The 18,433-nt window shown below is 35.0% G+C and overlaps 1 protein-coding gene across 1 annotated transcript in view; it reads right to left on the bottom strand.

Moving 5' to 3' along the window:
• ADAMTS19 (ADAM metallopeptidase with thrombospondin type 1 motif 19) overlaps window positions 1–18,433 on the bottom strand; it is a 289,097-nt gene that overhangs the window by 6,586 nt on the left and 264,078 nt on the right. The window contains exon 22 of the mRNA XM_003900067.5: window positions 687–864. Coding sequence (XP_003900116.3) covers window positions 687–864 — 178 coding nt within the window. The remainder of the gene's footprint in view (window positions 1–686; window positions 865–18,433) is intronic.

Raw genomic sequence — 18,433 nt, 5'->3', positions numbered from 1 at the left:
ATTTGTTATGCAAGTGTAGGCTCTATCTACCTAAAATATATACTCTAATTCTCGATTATGGTTTAGATTAAATAACAGAAGTTGAGGAAATATATGAAGGCATTTTGTAACATAAAACAATGTAAACATCAATATATTCAATACTACTAGAATTTGTTTTTTAATTTAGTATCATATTCTCAAAACTTAAAAAGAAAATAGAACTTTTTGTTTAATGGTGTAGATCCATGCACCCATTCTTCTTGAAAGACAGTTTTTAGTCTATGTCCCTCCAAAGAATAATTTGTACCCAGATAACAAAGAAGGCTATAAATCATGGAGAAATCTGAGGCTTACACTACAATCTCATCTTTCTGCAGATATTAACTTAATTGATAGTTCTGCCATGGGATTGATCTGAATTTTGGTTACAAAAAGACCTGGGGTGGTGTGGCATTATTATTTCCTGGATCTGGCTCTGATTGGACAACTTTGGGAATCAAAGCGGTTTAAGTTTTCAGGACTTTTTTTTTTTAACTCACCTGACCATTTGGACAAAATCATATTTAAATGGATCCAATTTAGTCCAAACCAAAATAATCAGTATAGGTTTACAACTATCAAGGTTTAAAGTAATATACAAAATACAAGAAGCCATAAGCATTTCTATGTTTCTGAAAAACATCTTTTTTGTTTTGTCTGCTTACCCAGTCTGGGTGATGTTATGGTATTTACATTAATTTTCTCATTGCAGGGTTGAAGGTGGCATGGCCTGTATGCTGCAGGTTTTTCTGAGGAAAAACATTCATTTCCATGTCTTCCTGTGATCTTATGCATGCATTGGATAACACGGGACTGCATTCCTTTGCCACAGGTAATTGAGCACTAGGAGAAATACAAGATTTGTTAAGGTTCTTTTTTATTTTTATTTTTTGCTGTTATTATTTTCTAGGATGTGGCAACCTTCTCGAAATGTTTCGTAAAATTAAACATGAGCTGCAGCATCGACAGTCAAGGCAAAACATGGGTCAGAAACACTGATGCTCATAAATTGGGCACAATGCTGTTGAGAACTTCTGGCTGATCTAAGACAGAGTTTTGGGTAATGAAAAGGACATGAGAGTAAAGAAGGTTAAAGGAAAAGGTACAGTATGACTTGAAGAGAAAGAGAGTGAATGACATCAGTAATGCTTGAGCAGACAGCTTTCAAAGGTCTAATACATGGTTTGCAAACAAATAATTGATTCATGATTATTTAATTTAATCATTGACGTTCAGAAGTTAGCACATGTCTACTTTTAGAGCTGGATCCTTGTTACAGTCTTTAAATATACTCATCTGCCTTATTTTTTCTGGCCTTAAAATGTTTATAAATAATATCAAGATGTCTTAGCTAGATACGTTATTAAAGTAATTGCTTTTTCTTGGTAGATTAGGCGATGTTAGAATTATGCTAATAAAAATGTTTGATAATCTGAATTTCTCAGGTAAAAGGTACTTTTTTTCTCTTTTTTATTTTTATCATTTAAACTTTTTTATTTTTATAGATTCGGGGGATGGATATATAGCAAAATGGTAAGGTTTGGGCTTCTAGTATACTCATCAGCCAGATAGTGAACATTGTACCCAATATGTAAATTTTCAACTCTCTCTGCTTTTGGAGACCTCAGTGTCTATTATCTCTCTCTCTCTCTATGTCCATGTGGGCCCATTGTTTAGTTCCCACTTACAAGTGAGAACATGAAATATTTGATTTTCTGTTTCTGAGTTATTTCACTTAGGATAATGGCCTCCAGCTCCATTCACATTGCTGTAAAAGACATAATTTCATTCTTTTTTGGCTGCATATTATTACACACACACACACACACACACACACACACACCTGCTTTATCCAGTTATCAAACACATTGATTGATTTCATAACTTTGCTAATATGAATAGTGCTGTGATAAACATATGAGTACACGTGTCTTTTTGATACAAGGACTTGTTTCCTTTGCATAGATACTCAATGGCGGGACTGCTGAGTCAAATGGTAGTTCTATTTTTAGGTCTTTGAGAACCTTCCACACTGTTTTCTATAGTGGTTGTATTTATTTACATTTTCACCAATAATGTATAAGTATTCCCTTTTCTCTGCATCCTCACCAACATCTGTTCTTTTTTGTCTTTTTAATAGTAGCCATTCTGACTGGTATGAGATGGTATCTCATTTTGGTTTTAATTTGCATTTCTTGGATGATTAATGATGTTGAGCATTTTTTTATATGTTTGTGAGCTGCCTGTGTGTCTCTTCTGAGGAATGTGTGTTCATGTCCTTTGCCAACTTTTTAATGGGGCTACTTGTTTTTTGTTTGTTGAGTTGTCTCTTGCAGATTCTGAGTATTAGTCCTTGTCAGATGCATAGGTTGAAACTATTTTCTCCTATTCAGTTAGTTTTCTGTATACTCTGTTGATTATTTCTTTTGCTGTGCAGAAGCTCTTTAGTTTAATTAAGTCTCATTTGTGTCTTCGTTTTTGTTGCATTTGCTTTTAAGGTCTTACTCATAAACTCCTTGCTTATGCCAATGTCCAAAAGCATTTTCTTTGGTTTTCTTCTAGGATTTTAAGTTTCAGGTCTTATGTTCAAGTCTTTAATCCACCTTGAGTAAATTTTTGTATCTGGTGAGCAATAGGGGTCCAGTTTCATTGCTCTGCATATGGCTATCCAATTTTTCCAGCATCATTTATTAAATAGGGTTGTCCTTTCCTCATTGCATTTTTTTGTTGACTCTGTTGAAGATCAGTTGGTTATAGGTATGTGGTTTTGTTTCTGAGTTCTTTTTTCTGTGCCCTTGATCTGTGTATCTATATTTGTGCCAGTACTATGCTATTTGGGTTACTATAGCCTTGTAGCATAAAGTCAGGTAATGTGATGGCTCCAGCTTTGTTTTTTACTTAGGATTGCTTCGGCTATTCAGGCTATTTTAGGATTCTATATGAATTTCAGCATTTTTTTCCTAATTCTGTGAAAAATGACACTGATAATTTGATAGGATTTGTGCTGAATCTCTAGACTGCTTTGGGTAGTATGGTCATTTTAATGATATTGATTCTTATAATCCATGAGCATGGGATGTTCTTCCTTTTGTTTGTGTCATTTATTTATTTCATCAGTATTTTGCAGTTCTCCTTGCAGAGGTCTTTCACCTTCTTAGTTAAATGTTTTCCTAAGTAATTCTTTTGTGTGTGTGGTTATTGTAAATGGGACAGTCTTCTTGATTTCATTCTCAGTTTGAATGTTATTGGTGTATAGACATGCTTCTACTTTGATTTTGTATCTTGAAACTTCACTGATGCCATTTATCAAGTCTAGGAGTCTTTTGAAGGAGTCTTTTAGAGTTTGCTAGGTATACAATCTTATTATCAGCAAACACAGATAATTTGACTTCCCCTTTTAAAATTTGGATGTTTTATTTCTTTCTCTTGCCTGATTGCTCTGGCTAGGACTTCTAGTACTATGCTGAGAGGTGGTGAGTGGGTAACCTTATATTGTTCCAGTTTTGGGGAAATGCATTCAGCTTTTTCCCATTCAGTATGATGTTGGCTGTGGGTATGTCATATATGGCTTTTATTAATCAAGTGCACTTTTAACCGATTTCTTGCATTTCAACTAAATGTTATTTTCATTTGTAAAATATTTTGTAAAGAACATATTTGATGTGTAACAGTCTTTTACTAGGGAAATCTCTTGGTTTTATACATATATCACTAAATTTGTTTTTTGACACAAATAGTCTAATGCTAGTTTGTCTGAGAAAACACCATTATTTTATGGTATCAAAACTATATGTAAGAGGGGAAATGTGCTTGTGTTTCTGAAAATAATGATTTATTTACTAGCCATATTATTTTCTGTGTAAAAATATGTAGCAATATTTTGCTTAAAGGGTTTATTAATACAATTATAATTATTTAAATTATCTTGGTGTATTCTATTCTGATTACAAATTGATAAATATTTTGTCATCTTTCAAATATACAGACATACCATTTTTAATACTTTTTTTCCTTTGTATTTTCCTAAGTTACTATCAGTATTGCATTCTCTTTGTTATCAGTTCTTCCTTTATGATCATCCTTGGGCTCATCTCTTTTCTTATTTTCCTTAGCAAAGGAAGCATTCTGCACAAATCCTCATTACCTCAAATCTAATGTACTATTGTTTGATTTGTTTTTAGTCCTCAGCCTGCCAATGAATGTCACATATTAATTGAAAATGCATTCTTTCAAAATTTATTTACATATATATGCTCCTTGGACAAAAATCTTTGGTTACTGAGTTTACCATTGCCTAAAAGATAAAGCCCAGTATCTTGCTATATCCAGGCTGGCATGTATTTACCTCTTTAACTTTATATTCAACTCCACCCTATTAAAAATAATTTGTTATTTTATAAACTAATTATTTCCATGCAATTTCTATTTCTACCTCTACAACTGTGCTCAGAGTAATACTCCTTTCCTAAATGCCATGCCGTTTTACAAAACTGTATCTCAGACTGGGTGTGGTGGCTCACACGTGTAATTCCAGCACTTTGGGAGGCCGAGGCGGGCAGTCACTTGAGGCCAGGAGTTCTAGACCAGCCTGTCCAATATGGAAAAACCCCATCTCTACTAAAAATACAAAAATTAAGTAGGTGTGGTGCTGCAGGCCTGTAATTCTAGCTACTGGGGAGGATGAGACAGAATTGCTTGAATCCAAGAGGCGGAGGTTGCAGTGAGCCAAGATCATGCCACTGCATTCCAGCCCGGATGAACGAGTGAGACTATCTCAAACAAAACAAAACAAAACAAAACGACAACAAAAAAACCAAAACTATCTCAAATCCAGCTTCTCCATGAAAGCTTCCACATTATCCCAACTACCTATGCATATTTATGCAATATTTATAAATTAAACCATATATTCATATGTTGAGTCTACACTTCAGAATCATAGGAGAGATTTTTCTTTAAAGACAATGATGGATTTTAAGACATAGAATTTCTTAGTCAATAAATTCATGTGAGATCTGGGAATCTGCATTTTTAGTAAAAGTATTTAGGTGATTATGCTGTGCAGTCTGAGTTTGGAAATTACTGGCTAAAAGTACATGTTCTGTATTTAGCATAGACCCTTTATATTGCTTCTTATCTGTAAGTAGTACCATATAATTCATCTAGTTTGTCGCCTCAGCTGCATGGTAAATTATGCTAGAGTTGTTCGTATGTCATGTTCAATAATGAAGCCTATATTTCTGGTATGACAATAGTTTACTGCAGAATAATGGAATTTGATGTGCATGTCATTAACATGAATCTACAGATAACTTAGCTTTCTAAGTTTTACTCTGTATATATTTCCACAAAATATTATCTTTCTATCTGATAAATTCTTAGCTTTCTGCAAATAGCAGATCAAAGAACAACAAACTATGATGTTATGTCCTTTAAACCTGACTTTTTCTCTTAAACTTCTACATGATCTGAATATTTCCAGTTCAGTGTAAGCTTTATTATAATTTCCAGCTATTATAGGAGGACTCTTTGACATGGTCTTTCTCCTTTAAAAGCCTTAATCTCAATACCACTCTATACAATGGATATAACCATATAAATAAAGACATGCTTAGAAAAGTATTTTCAGGACAATGAAATACAGTTTAACTAAAACTTTTAAGGGATTAATATTACATAGAACAAAATGCTGTTCTAGTATCTATTCCTAAAAGTTCTGTAAATCTTGAAAAAAATCACAATATTTGAGAAACCAAAAGAACAATAGAAGCCTTAGAAAGATGAAATCACTCTGATGTGATAAAGAAGGTTCTCAATATTTCAAAGAGGCCCATAATTAGTCAGAGACTATTCCTGACACTTTTAGTCAATCTTATATAATCAACTCCAAAGGATATGAGCAAAGCAAAATAACACATCGTTTTTCAGTATTATTGAAAATGACATAAAATAACAGTAGACACATGATAACTCAGAATTCATAATCTTAGCAGATAATGGCTGAACACAGCACCTTTGATAAAAATTTGGGAACTAAAAAAAGATGTTAGTTGCATTTTATAGGCAAATTATGTTTTGTAACTATTTAGGCATAATCTGGAAATAAAAATATTGTCCAAGAAATAATGAAAGTTCTGTAATTCATTAAACTAAAACAGTATAATTTTCTGCTTTTGAAACTAATAACTAATAGATTTGCTTTATTATTAAAATAAATAATCTTTTAGCTTTAGAATCTAATTTTCATAAGAATATTTTAATAATACGATATCAAGTTCTTACTAGTATTTTCTTTATAAAATATAATTTGGTAAAACTTTTATTACAAATGTATGGAAAATGAACAGTTATTTGAAATAGAACAATTGAAATCCCAAGGTATCTTCTAAACTATTATTTTTATTATAGAAGACAATATTAAATAATCAAATATCTTCTCAAATAATGTCACTGTGATTAAAAACACACCGACATTAAAGAAAAAGCCAAAATAATTCTGACTTCAAAATTAGGAGACCTGGCTGCTAATTATTTGCCTCTAGCAAATAATTTACCTGAAACTTATTTTTCCTTTTTGTTAGACAAGGCATTGTAGTAGATGACAGCTGCAGTTTCAGGTCTAAATTACTATCAAAGTAAAATTCCAAAGATTTATTATTAAAAGTTACTATCATCTAAGTGGTGAAAATTTCTAAGTGGTGAAGCCACATAAGAGTAAAGACTCTAATCTCATTAACTAATTATCCACTTTGCCAGCTCACAGTTGTGGCAAGTCTTTTGCTTTCTGCAAATAGAAGTCCTGTCTAACATAGTCTTAAAATTATAATCTGCTTGAATGTCTCAGAATACTACATCATTTACTTTTGTTTTCAAATATTTATTGACCACTCATTATGTTCATGGTCTTGTGTAAAAAATAAAAACACCAGAGATCATTTACTATGGATCTGGTATTTTATTCAATAACATTTATTAACAAAACACAATGACATAAAATCGATGGAGTTAGAAGTAGATTACTACCACTATGGAAGCTGGTGTAATTTCATCTACTTTTAGCCAGTTATGTAATATTTAAACAATCAGTTACACTACAAAGCCACTTCGTTGCTTTGTGATCAAAGGAAACCAATAGTACTGTTATGGAAAAGGGCCCCCGATCCAGACCCCAAGAGAGGGGTTTCTGGACCTCTCACAAGACAGAATTCAGGGTGAGTCCTTAGAGTAAAGTGAAAGCAAGTTTATTAAGAAGATAAAGGAATACAAGAAGGGCTACTCGATAGGCAGAGCAGTGGCATGGGCTGCTCAACTTAGTATGCTTATAGTTATTTCTTGATTATATGCTAAACAAAAGGTGGATTATTCATGAATTTTCTGGGACAGGGGTGGGCAATTCAAAGAACTGTGGGTTCTTCCCCTTTTTAGACCACATAGGGTAACTTTCTGATGTTGCCATGGCATTTGTAAACTGTCATGGTGCTGGTGGGAGTGTGTTTTAGCATGCTACTGCATTATAATTAGTGTATAATGAGCAGCGAGGAGGACCAGAAGTCACTTTAATCACCATCTTGGTTTTGGTGGGTTTTGGCCAGCTTCCTTACTGCAACCTGTTTTATCAGCAAGGTCTTTGTGACCAGTGTCTTGTGCCCACCTCCCATCTCATCCCGTGACTTAGAATGCCTTAACCTCCTGGGAATGCAGTCCAGTAGGTCTCAGCCTTATTTTACCAGGTCCTATTCAAGAGTGAGTCTCTCTGGTTCCAAAGTCTCTGACAGTACTACTTCTGAAAGTTTTTCCTCCATTCAATACGAACAGGAAGAAGCTAGCACTTATGTAATATTTATTATATGCCAGGCACTGTGTTAAAGCTTATATTTACTTTAATTTAATATCTTCATTTATTTTAATGAAGGCCATGAATACTATTATCCCTTTTAAACAGACAAGAAAGTAGATGCTCACATAAATTCACAAATTGCCTATGGTTTTACAGGCAAGAAGTGCTGGAATTAGAGTTTTAACTTAAAAAATACTGAATTCAGCATTTGAATGCTTAAGCACTATTTAATACTAGAAAATTGCTAATATTCCTTTTATGTTAAAACAGAAATATTTCTCTTTTCCACATGCTGCCATGTTAGACTATTATCCTCCTACTTTACTGTTAAATTAAAAATTAATGAATTTTGAAAGCTTTTTTGTTTAATTTTTAGTATAACTCAGGTTATGTGGTATGAGGTAAACTTTTGTTCTAAGGACAATTCACATGCATGATTCATCTTTAGATAGGGTGATCATATAATTTATTATCCATATCAGGACATTTGTGAAATAAGTTGCTGGTAATAACTTTTCCCAGACTCTAGGCATACTGGGACAGTCCTGGATAAACTAAAACATCTAGTCACCTTATCTACAGACAACCTACTGACAGATCATGTATTAGACAATAAACACAAATGAACAGACATATGAAACACCTATTATATTCCATGCCTCTAATATGCTTTTACATAGAATATCTCGGTTATCTTTCTCATAACCCTAACAACATTGCTAATAGAAAGTGTGAGGCATGTATTTCAATTAGTCATTCAACAAATATTTACTGAGCCAATGTGCCACCTCTGGAGACTGGGATGTAATAGTAAGCAAAACAGACAAGAACAGGGCCCCCAGGAGCTTACATCTTAATGGGTGAGAGGGTAAGAGCAAAAAAAAAAAAAAAAAAGGAGGAAAGTACACTAAAATATACATGTTAACAGGTACTATGGAAAAAATTAAAGCTGAGAGAGAGGATGAGAAACATTTGGGATAAGGGGTTTTGTAATTCAAATGGGAAAATCAGGGTAGGACTCAAGGAGATGATAGAAAGACATGCCCCATAAGGAGAGACAAACCTCAAATGCAAGTCTTTTGATTCCAGATATAATGTTATTTCTACTATCTGCACTATATAGTTTTATTCATACATTTGTGTGCTATGATATTCTAAAACATTTAATAACAAGGGCAAATGAGTAGAGTGGACCTTTAGGTAGGTGTTTCTTCAGATTCCATGGCGTGCTCTCTCACCCCTTCCTTCCCTTCTCCCTTCTTTCAGTCCTTCTTTCTAATAAATGCTACATCTTGCTCTTCACATGTATATCAAGTAATTTAATGTATATTTGAAACAAGACACACTATAGAGTTCCACTAAAAACCAAAATGCTAAAATGTCAACATCAATTTGCCAGCAAATGGGAAAGAAATACAGAGTTTACCAGATAACTTGCTATTGAAATTTCTTTTACAAGGAAAATTTTCTGACTAGAGTATTTTAAAAAGAGAGTCTTGTATTGTCTGATAGATATTCTGTTCCCCAAAGAGTTTAATATTGACCCAAAAGACCTTTGAAACAAAGCACCTCATGAATCAACTCCGTATACAAGATTTAATTCTGAATAGGAAACACAATCATGATGTCCCAGGCTTACTAGAGTAAAATGAAAGCAATCATCTTTAGAGCAAACTTAAATAGCTTAGAAAATAGGTCACAAGGATTTAGGACTTAAGCAAATTTTTGACATAGACAAACAACAAGGCACAAGGAAAATTGATGTTGATAATCCCTTTTCCTCACCAAAAAATAAGCCCTAAAGTCTCTGAAAGCAAAATTTGTTCTATTGCCTTAGTGATATGCATCAATTAAATCTACCTAAGGAAAGTACAATCTTCTCTGTACTTGGGTACACATGAGATAATTTCACCATGTAAACCAAAAATAAAATTCCAAGTCCCCCAATAACTGAATGGACCCCTACTGTCAGCCAAGAGCATTCTAGAAGTAAACCTGAAACACAAATTCAGGCCATGAATGGGTGGTAGTGTTATACTAGATAGGCAGACATGAGCAAGGCAGAAGAGGGACTCTCCCTCCCCCACAACCAGGAATGTCAGGCGACCATCAGGTGACGGTCAGTAGGTTGTTAACTGTCTCTCTAAAATAATAATTAGTTGCAGCCAGCACTTGGGGAAGGCAGTTTCCCTACAGATAGAAAAAAACCGGAAACTGGTGATCAGCAGCTTTCCAATAAGAGCTCAGGAATTGGGCAAGTGGGCTCAAGCATGAGCATTAAGAGGAAAAATGGTGGAGTTTAACTGGTATATGACCTCCTAGGAATATTAGACTACTAAGGGAAGAGCACCTTAAGTGAGCATGCATGCAACTCCAGTAAACACACTGCGCATGCTCCAGTCCCAAGTGCGAGCCAGCCATTGTGCATGTGGACAGCTCACCCCAAAAGAAGAATTGGGGAGAAGGAATGGAAGACCCCGGAAGCATGCCAACATATAACACCCCAAGCCAAAAGACCAAGCTGCATACTTGCCCTTCAGGTTACCTTCATAGCCCTCTTCCAAGTTTACTTTCCATCCTTTCATTCCTGCTCTAAAGCTTTTTAATACATTTTTCATACACTAGCTAGAAAGAAATTATTTAGGCAGTTTTGTGAGAGTCAGAGAGTCCTTGGTAAGGTTTTTCTTTTAATAAAAAGCAGCCCCCAAATCATTTCTTTTCTAACAAAGAACAGCCTGTAAAATTGAGCTGCAGACACAGAAGCTAGAAGCTTGCATGGATGAATGCCGGCAACTGTGCCAATAGGAAAAGGCTACCTGGGGGTCAGATAATGTTCGACATGGAGGGTCCATCTCCCTTTTTCTTTGTCAGCCAGGTGTAGAATAAAGGAACAGTCAACATGATACCAGCCAAGTGGAGAACCCATCTGCGTAATAAAAGGTTAGGGTGGGGTGGCCAGCTTCTTCCTGTGCTATGCAAACGAATGACACACCTGGTCCGCCCAATCTCTCATGCCCTATGTAAATCAGACACCGCCTCCTCAATCTCATCTATAAAACCTCGTGCATTTCGCCACAGAATCAGAAGACCCACCCAGGATTCCCTCTCTCTCTACGAGAGTTATTCTCTTTTCTCGTTCTTTTGCCTATTAAACGTCTGCGCTTAAGCTCATTTATTGTGTGTTCGCCCCTGGCATAAGACAACAAACCTCGGGTATTTACCCCAGATAATGACGCTGCTTCACTTTCACTCCTGCTGTAAAACTTGCCTTGGTCTCTCCTTCTGCCTTATGCCCCTCAAATTCTTTCTTCTGAGGAGATAAGAACTGAGGGTGCTGTAGACCCGAATGGATTTGCTGCTGGTAACAGTAGAACATACCCCATCATACCCTCCTCCCTTTGGAATTCAGGCATGGCTGACCAGCACTGACGTTAAAGAAGAGACCTTAAGATTGACAAAGCAAACTCTTTGTGGCAATACGAATATGACAGACAGCAGGCCCTGAAACAAATCAAAGTAATTTACTCCAAAACTTATTTTCTTGACTTATTTTGAAATGGCCATGCAAAGCTTCTCTTGTGGGAAAAGTCTACATTCTGTAAATAATCCCCTTCTCTTTCCAGGTCTTTTTCTTGATCCAGAAGAGAATTAACTAAGAATCTGGCACCTTTTTGAGTCTGATAAGAAACATTTCCTATCTATTCTCTCTGAAGCCTGCTAAGTAGAAGCTTCACCTGCATAAGAACCTTGGTCTCCACAACCCCTTATCTTAACTCAGACACACTCCCTTCTATTGATTCCAGGTCTTTAAATAAATTCTTTCAATCAATTGCCAATCAGAACATCTTTGAATCTGGTAGCTCCCTCTTCAAGTTGTCCCACCTTTCTGTATCAAACCAATGTACATCTTACATGTATTGATTGCTGTCTTATGTTTCCCAAAAATGTATAAAACTAAGCTGTAGCCTGACTACCTTGGGTACATGTTCTCAGAATTTCCCTGGGCTGTGTCATGGGCTGTGGTCACTCATATTTGGCTCAGCATAAATCTCTTTAAATATTTTACACAGTTTGACTCTTTTCATTGACAACCCCATATTTCTTTTATAATGAAATAAATCTATCATTGCCCTGGACATTAGTGACAATTGTATTAAATTGTATCTATACTGTGGCTCACATGTCAAACACTAAACACTATAAAATAATTCTCAATAATTTGAACACTTTGGACTCTCAACATGATTAGAGAAATAGTTTAGTAAATGAGAAGTTCAAATAGAAATGTTAGCAAATCAATTTGGTAACAAGAAAAATACTTAATCTTCTTTCAAAATGAAATATACCTTCTTAAACCCTATAGTCGTTTTCAGTCTCTAAAGCTTAATTTCCTACCATTTCCTACTTTATTACCTGCCATTCTTATGCCAGGTAATAAGAGCTGAATGACTTTATTTTACCTAAAAATAATTTAATCAAAATAAACCAGCTGAAAGGGAAATCCTTGGGGGACGTATAAGCGATGTCCAAGTTTACAGAAGCGTAGAGTAGAAGTTTACTTAACTCAGATGTTTATATTTTTTCTACAAGTGACCATGGATGATGTAGTAACAGATACAGACATGAACTCTTACAAAATTATATCTACTAAGTTGATAGCACCAAGCAGACAGGGTTTGGCATTACTGATAAAGATAGGCTAAGATGTCAAAATGATTTGACAAAGTTATGGACTGGCTTAAACACAGACAAATGAGAGAAAATGAAAATGTGTAGGAAATAAAAACACACTCAAAAAAAAAAAATCTTAACAAATTCTTAACTGTGACATTATTGCAGGAACAAAGGGATGAAATGAACTCTGAATAGTTGTGAGGTCCATTTCTTGGACAGACCAAGGTGTGAAATCCTTTCTTCTATCACAAAAGATGAATGAGACATGAGACACTGCTGACAAGTTAAATAACATGAGAAAACTGAACATGGAAATTTCACTCCTGAAATTGTATTACTTATGGCATTAATGGAAAGTGTTGCTGAGATCTTTGCTTAATCCCTAGAAGAAAATCTAGGCAATACCATTCAGGACATAGGCACGGGCAAAGATTTTATGATGAAATCACCAAAAGCAATTGACAAATGGGATCTAATTAAACTAAAGAGCTTCTGCACAGCAAAAGAAACTATCATCAGAGTGAAAAGGCCACCTACAGAATGGGAGAAAATTTTTGCAATCTACCTATCTAACAAAGGTCTAATATCCAGAATTTACAAGGAACTTAAACACATTTAGAAGATGAAAACACAACCCTTTCAAAAAGTGGGCAAAGGACAGGAACAGACACTTCTCAAAAGAAGACATTTATGCAGCCAACAAACATGAAAAAAAGCTCAACATCACTGATCATTAGAGAAATGCAAATCAAAACCACAGTGAGATACCATCTCACACCAGTCAGAATGGTGATCATTAAAAAGTCAAGAAACAACAGATCCTGGTGAGGCTGTGGAGAAATATGACACTTTTACACTGCTGGTGGGAATGTAAATTAGTTTAACAATTGTGGAAGAAAGTGTGGTGATTCCTCAAGGATTTAGAACCAGATATACCATTTGATCCAACAATTCCATTACTGGGTATATACCCAAAGGAATATATATCATTCTGTTATAAAGATACATGCACACATATGTTTATGGTAGCACTATTCACAATAGCAAAGACATGGAACCAACTCAAATGTGCATCAGTAATAGACTGGATAAAGAAAATGTTGTACATATACAACATGGAATACTATGCAGCCATAAAAAGAGATGAGATCATGTCATTTGCAGGGACATGGATAAAGCTGGAAGACATCATCTTCAGCAAACACAGGGAAAGAAAACCAAACACTGCATGTTCTGACTCATAAGTGGGAGCGGAAAAATGAGAATACACGGACACAGGGAGGGGAACAACACACACTGGGGCCTGTTCGGGGTGGAGGAGGGGAGGGAGAGCATCAGGACAAACAGCTAATGCATGCAGGGCTTAATATCTAGGTGACTGGTTGAAAGGTACAGCAAACCACCATGGCACATGTTTACCTATGTAACAAACCTGCATGTTCTGCACATGTATCCTGGAACTTAAAGTAAAATTTAAAAAAAAAAAGAAAACAAAAAGAAGACCTTGGTTTAACACTGAAAAATAGGTGAATACCTTATAGAAGATGCTCAAAGAAATGTCCATTTACCTTGAGATATTTACAGATGTCATAGCTCCAGTATGTTCAAGATCAGTGAGTGTGTACTGTTGAATACGTGTGGCCTGATGAAATTAAAGTTTTTCAAGTGTAATCTGATACATTTTAGGAACTGAGGTTAATTAGATCTAAAATAGCATAATGGTATAAAGAAGTTTTTGATGGGTCAAATGCTACACAGAAGATATGAAAGTACTCTGTTGCTAAATTTTCATTATTTTATATAGAAACGTTCCTTTTATGATACAGTTGAATATGTTCATCAAGATCATCTTCACGTATTCTTTCCCATAGTTTATATGAACATCATTATGCTTAGTAGGTATCCACTCAATTCCGGTGAATGATAGCAAATATGCTCTGAAATATACTGAAATAAGTAAAACGTGTTTGATTCAAAGGGGCTACATAAGCTCCAATAAATAGCCATCCACAAATTTATAAAGTGCCCAAATGAGACAAAAGAATAGTCAAACATGATGTCAATGGGTTGCTCAAGACTTGCACATAGTACAACTTGAATCTACTTTTGTAAAGTATAAAATTATCTTTCTGTCATTGAAAACTCATGAATCATATGTAGAAATTTATGTGATGGCTCATGGTATAACCTAGCCATTATCATGTCTCTGCCAAATTCACCAAAGAATATTGTTGTCTGCTGTGCCAAGAAGCAACGTAGGCACTTCTGAACAACTTAATTTCACTAAACACATTATAAATGGGCTATTCATAAAAGCCTCTGAACCACTCTCCTGTTGAGAGAGCAGACACTCATTCTTTCCATTGATCTCTGACTCTTGTATGGCTTCTGCACTGCATGGGCTCTGACATCCACTGGACTGTCCTCCATGCCAATTTTTGATGTCTTACACTGTTGCTATCTGGCAAGCAGCCAACAATTATGCTGTTTTTCTGTATTTAACTTGCATAAACAACTATACTAGAATCGTGACACTGAGTCTTATAATTCTTTCTTTGTAAAAATAAAGATTTATTAGTGCTTCTCAAAGTGAATGTGAAAGGAAGAAGTATAAAAATATACTGTCCTAGGCCGGGCGCAGTGGCTCATACCTGTAATCCTAGCACTTTTGGAAGGCCGAAGTGGGTGCATCACCTGAGGTCAGGAGTTTGAGACCAGCCTGGCCAACATGGTGATATCCTGTCTCTACTAAAATAGAAAAATTAGCCGGGGTTGGTGGCAAACATCTTTAACCCTAGCTACTCAGGAGGCTGGGGCTCAAGAATCGCTTGAACCCTGGAGGCGGAGGTTGCAGTAAGCCAAGATCATGCCACTGCACTCCAGCCTTGGTGACAGAGCGAGACTTTGTCTCAAAACCAACAAACAAACAAACAAAATATATATATATACACATACACACACACATATGTTTATATATATGTGTGTATACATATGTGTGTGTGTGTGTGTGTGTATATATATGTGTGTGTGTGTGTGTGTGTGTATATATATATATACTGTTCTAAAATTATATGATAGAAGCTCTTACTGATTGGCACAAAAAGCTCAAAAGAAAAAATGATAAATATTTAATTTTAGTTATTTATTTCTAAGATGAAGTCTCCCTCTGTTGCCCAGGCTGTAGTACACTGGCACAGTCTGGGCTCACAGCAATCTCTGCCTCCCAGGTTCAAGTGATTCTCCTGCCTCAGCCTTCCAAGTACCTGGGATTTCAGGTGCTGCCACCATACCCAGCTAATTTTTGTATTTTTCATAGAGATGGGGTTTTGCCATATTGGCCAGGCTGGTCTCGAACTCCTGGCCTCAAGTGATCTGCCCACCTTGGCCTCCCAAAGTCCAGGGATTACAGACGTGGGCCACTGTGCCCAGCCGATAAATATTTTAATGTTAGAATGAAATTTTCTTCAACTGGCAGTTTGATATTTTACTTTAATCATATCATTTTGAAAACATGCATTGAGATAATTACTAACTCTACTTATTTGACTAACAACTGCTGTTATAGAAAATGTTCCATATTTGTCCATTAAGTTATAATTTGAAGTAATGCATGATTTTGAACATGGGGCTAAAGAAAAGACTTCCATATCTAGTCTTGTACATTGAGAATTGATGGTAAAATGCCAAAGTTTAAAATTATTAACTAAATGTTAGTTTCTACCTTTCATGTCAGGACTTCCGAAAAGTCATATAAGTACTGTTTCAGTACTAGCTAGTCATTTGTCACTCTGAATATTTAGATTACTTAGATTTGGGGACTATATGGGAGATTACGGTATAAATAAATGTGTAGATTTAGGTTATATAATCTACTAGTTTGTCAGTGAGTTCATGGAACTATTAATCTGTGCATGTTAAACACATCCTAAAGAAACTGTAAGATTCTTCAAGCTGTAAATCCTATAAAATGTCATGTTAAATACTTTACCAAAGAGGCAGAAAACACAACAGTAAAAATATCACTCTAAGGTGTTTAAATTTTTGTTAGATTAAAAAACTCAACAGCAGTCTGTTTTTTAATTCTTAAATTAAAAAAAAAAAAACACTTCAGTGCATTTAGGGGTTAAAAATCATAATTCTCACACTTGGCCAGCACAGAGATTACCCAAGATTCCTTACTTCTAGACTATGCCAAAGATATATATTTTGGAGAGAATGTGTATTCTCCAGGCCAACAGCTAAGGAAGGCTCTGTAATGCTTTGCTCATTTCCAGCTGGCCTCTGTAAGAAATAGGAATTCCTAAATTAAGGGAAAATTGTCACTGGCAGAGCGCAAATGTTTTTTTCCTCAACCAATATAATAGACAATCTTACAGAACCTGATATAATCTGTAATGATAAGTGCCAATCTGTAACAAGGTTAACAGCATAGACTTGGGTAATTTGTCTTTGGGAATAATGGATTATTCCAAAGTGGTTTAACAAGAGTGAAGTAGCATTCACAGTGGAGAGAGGACCTCATAAGGAAACCAAACGATGACTTCTACTGGAAATTATTAGCGTTGCATTCCTATTCATTTATGTATATGTTTGGCAGTTCCATCTTTCAACTTTTTAATAAAGTGAGTGTGAAACAAGCATACTGAAGAACAAAAGTTAGGTTTGTTTTTAAAGATTTGCTATTCATTTTGGTCTGTGTTTCAGTGTCTTTTTAAAGCAATTTGTCTTCCTTATTTAACACACGGATATTTGGAATTGAATCCATTCCTAGAGGTCAGGCATTTGAGGGTGTTTTTTTTGTTTTTGTTTTTTTTTTTTTTGTTTGTGTGTGTGTGTGTATGTATGTGTTTAATTAATTCATTATTATTTGGATCTAACATTCAAACTCTTCTTGCCTCTTTAATGAAAATGTTTACATATATTTATAGCAAATCAAGGAAATGTGTGTGACAAAATCAAACAGATTGCTTATGAATGATTTAGAGAGAACTGAATATGTTGTGAAAGGACTGTCAAAATAACCAAAATGTGTTTTATATCAAAGTGTACACTGATCACCACAACAATGGAAGAAAAAAATGATGTTTGCATTAAGAAGTAATTAATAGACACAAAGTTTTGGACATACTTGCAATTCTGTGAGAGCTCAGATCAGAAATCAGTTTGCTAAAGTGAAAAAAGTGGATCAAGACATTTCTATTTTATTACTGTCATTCCAGTGAAACATCTTCCCACCAGAGAGAACTTTTTGGAATGACAATCATTAAATTTCCTTTTCAAATAAAATACTTTCCATGTCTAGTCCAACAGTTGTATGTCAAAAGTGGATCAGATCCCTCTGTGGCCAAGTGAGAGAGAAGTGTGTGTTTTTTGTTCTGACTTTTTAAATAAGTAAAGTCTTGATTTAAATAGCACGGATAGCATTAGATAGCTATATTTAACTTATTCCAACTTAGAATAAACTACGTATTTGCCAATTCGCAGAGAAAATTCTTAAGTGAGCTTTGCTTCTATCCGCCACTTCTTTTCTAAGGTAGATAACGGCTATCCAACCTAATGGGGGGTATTCCAGCCAAATGGATTTGAGAGAACACAAAAGCAGCCTGTTTCCTTGAAACTCAACTTTAAAAACTTTTTTTGGTCTCAAGTATTCTGATATTAAAGTAAGGGTAAATTTACTTAAAAACATATTTTCAAGTAGTTTGAGTTATGATATAGGAAAAGGTGAAGAGAGTTGTATGACTACTAAAATTATGTTGATTAGTTTAACTTTCATGGAAAATATCAGTGAATAAATCTTTTGTTGTAAAATATATGAAATCTTAGTTGTTATCAAATTAGAGTCAGAAAAATCAACTCATAAATATATACACTTACCGTGTACCCCCCAAAGTTTTAAAA

This window comes from Papio anubis, chromosome 5 (genome assembly GCF_008728515.1).
Source record: "Papio anubis isolate 15944 chromosome 5, Panubis1.0, whole genome shotgun sequence".
In the NCBI taxonomy this organism is placed as follows: Eukaryota; Metazoa; Chordata; class Mammalia; order Primates; family Cercopithecidae; genus Papio; species Papio anubis.
Note: the sequence above shows the minus strand (reverse complement) of the source record. Positions and strands in the feature narration are given on the sequence as shown.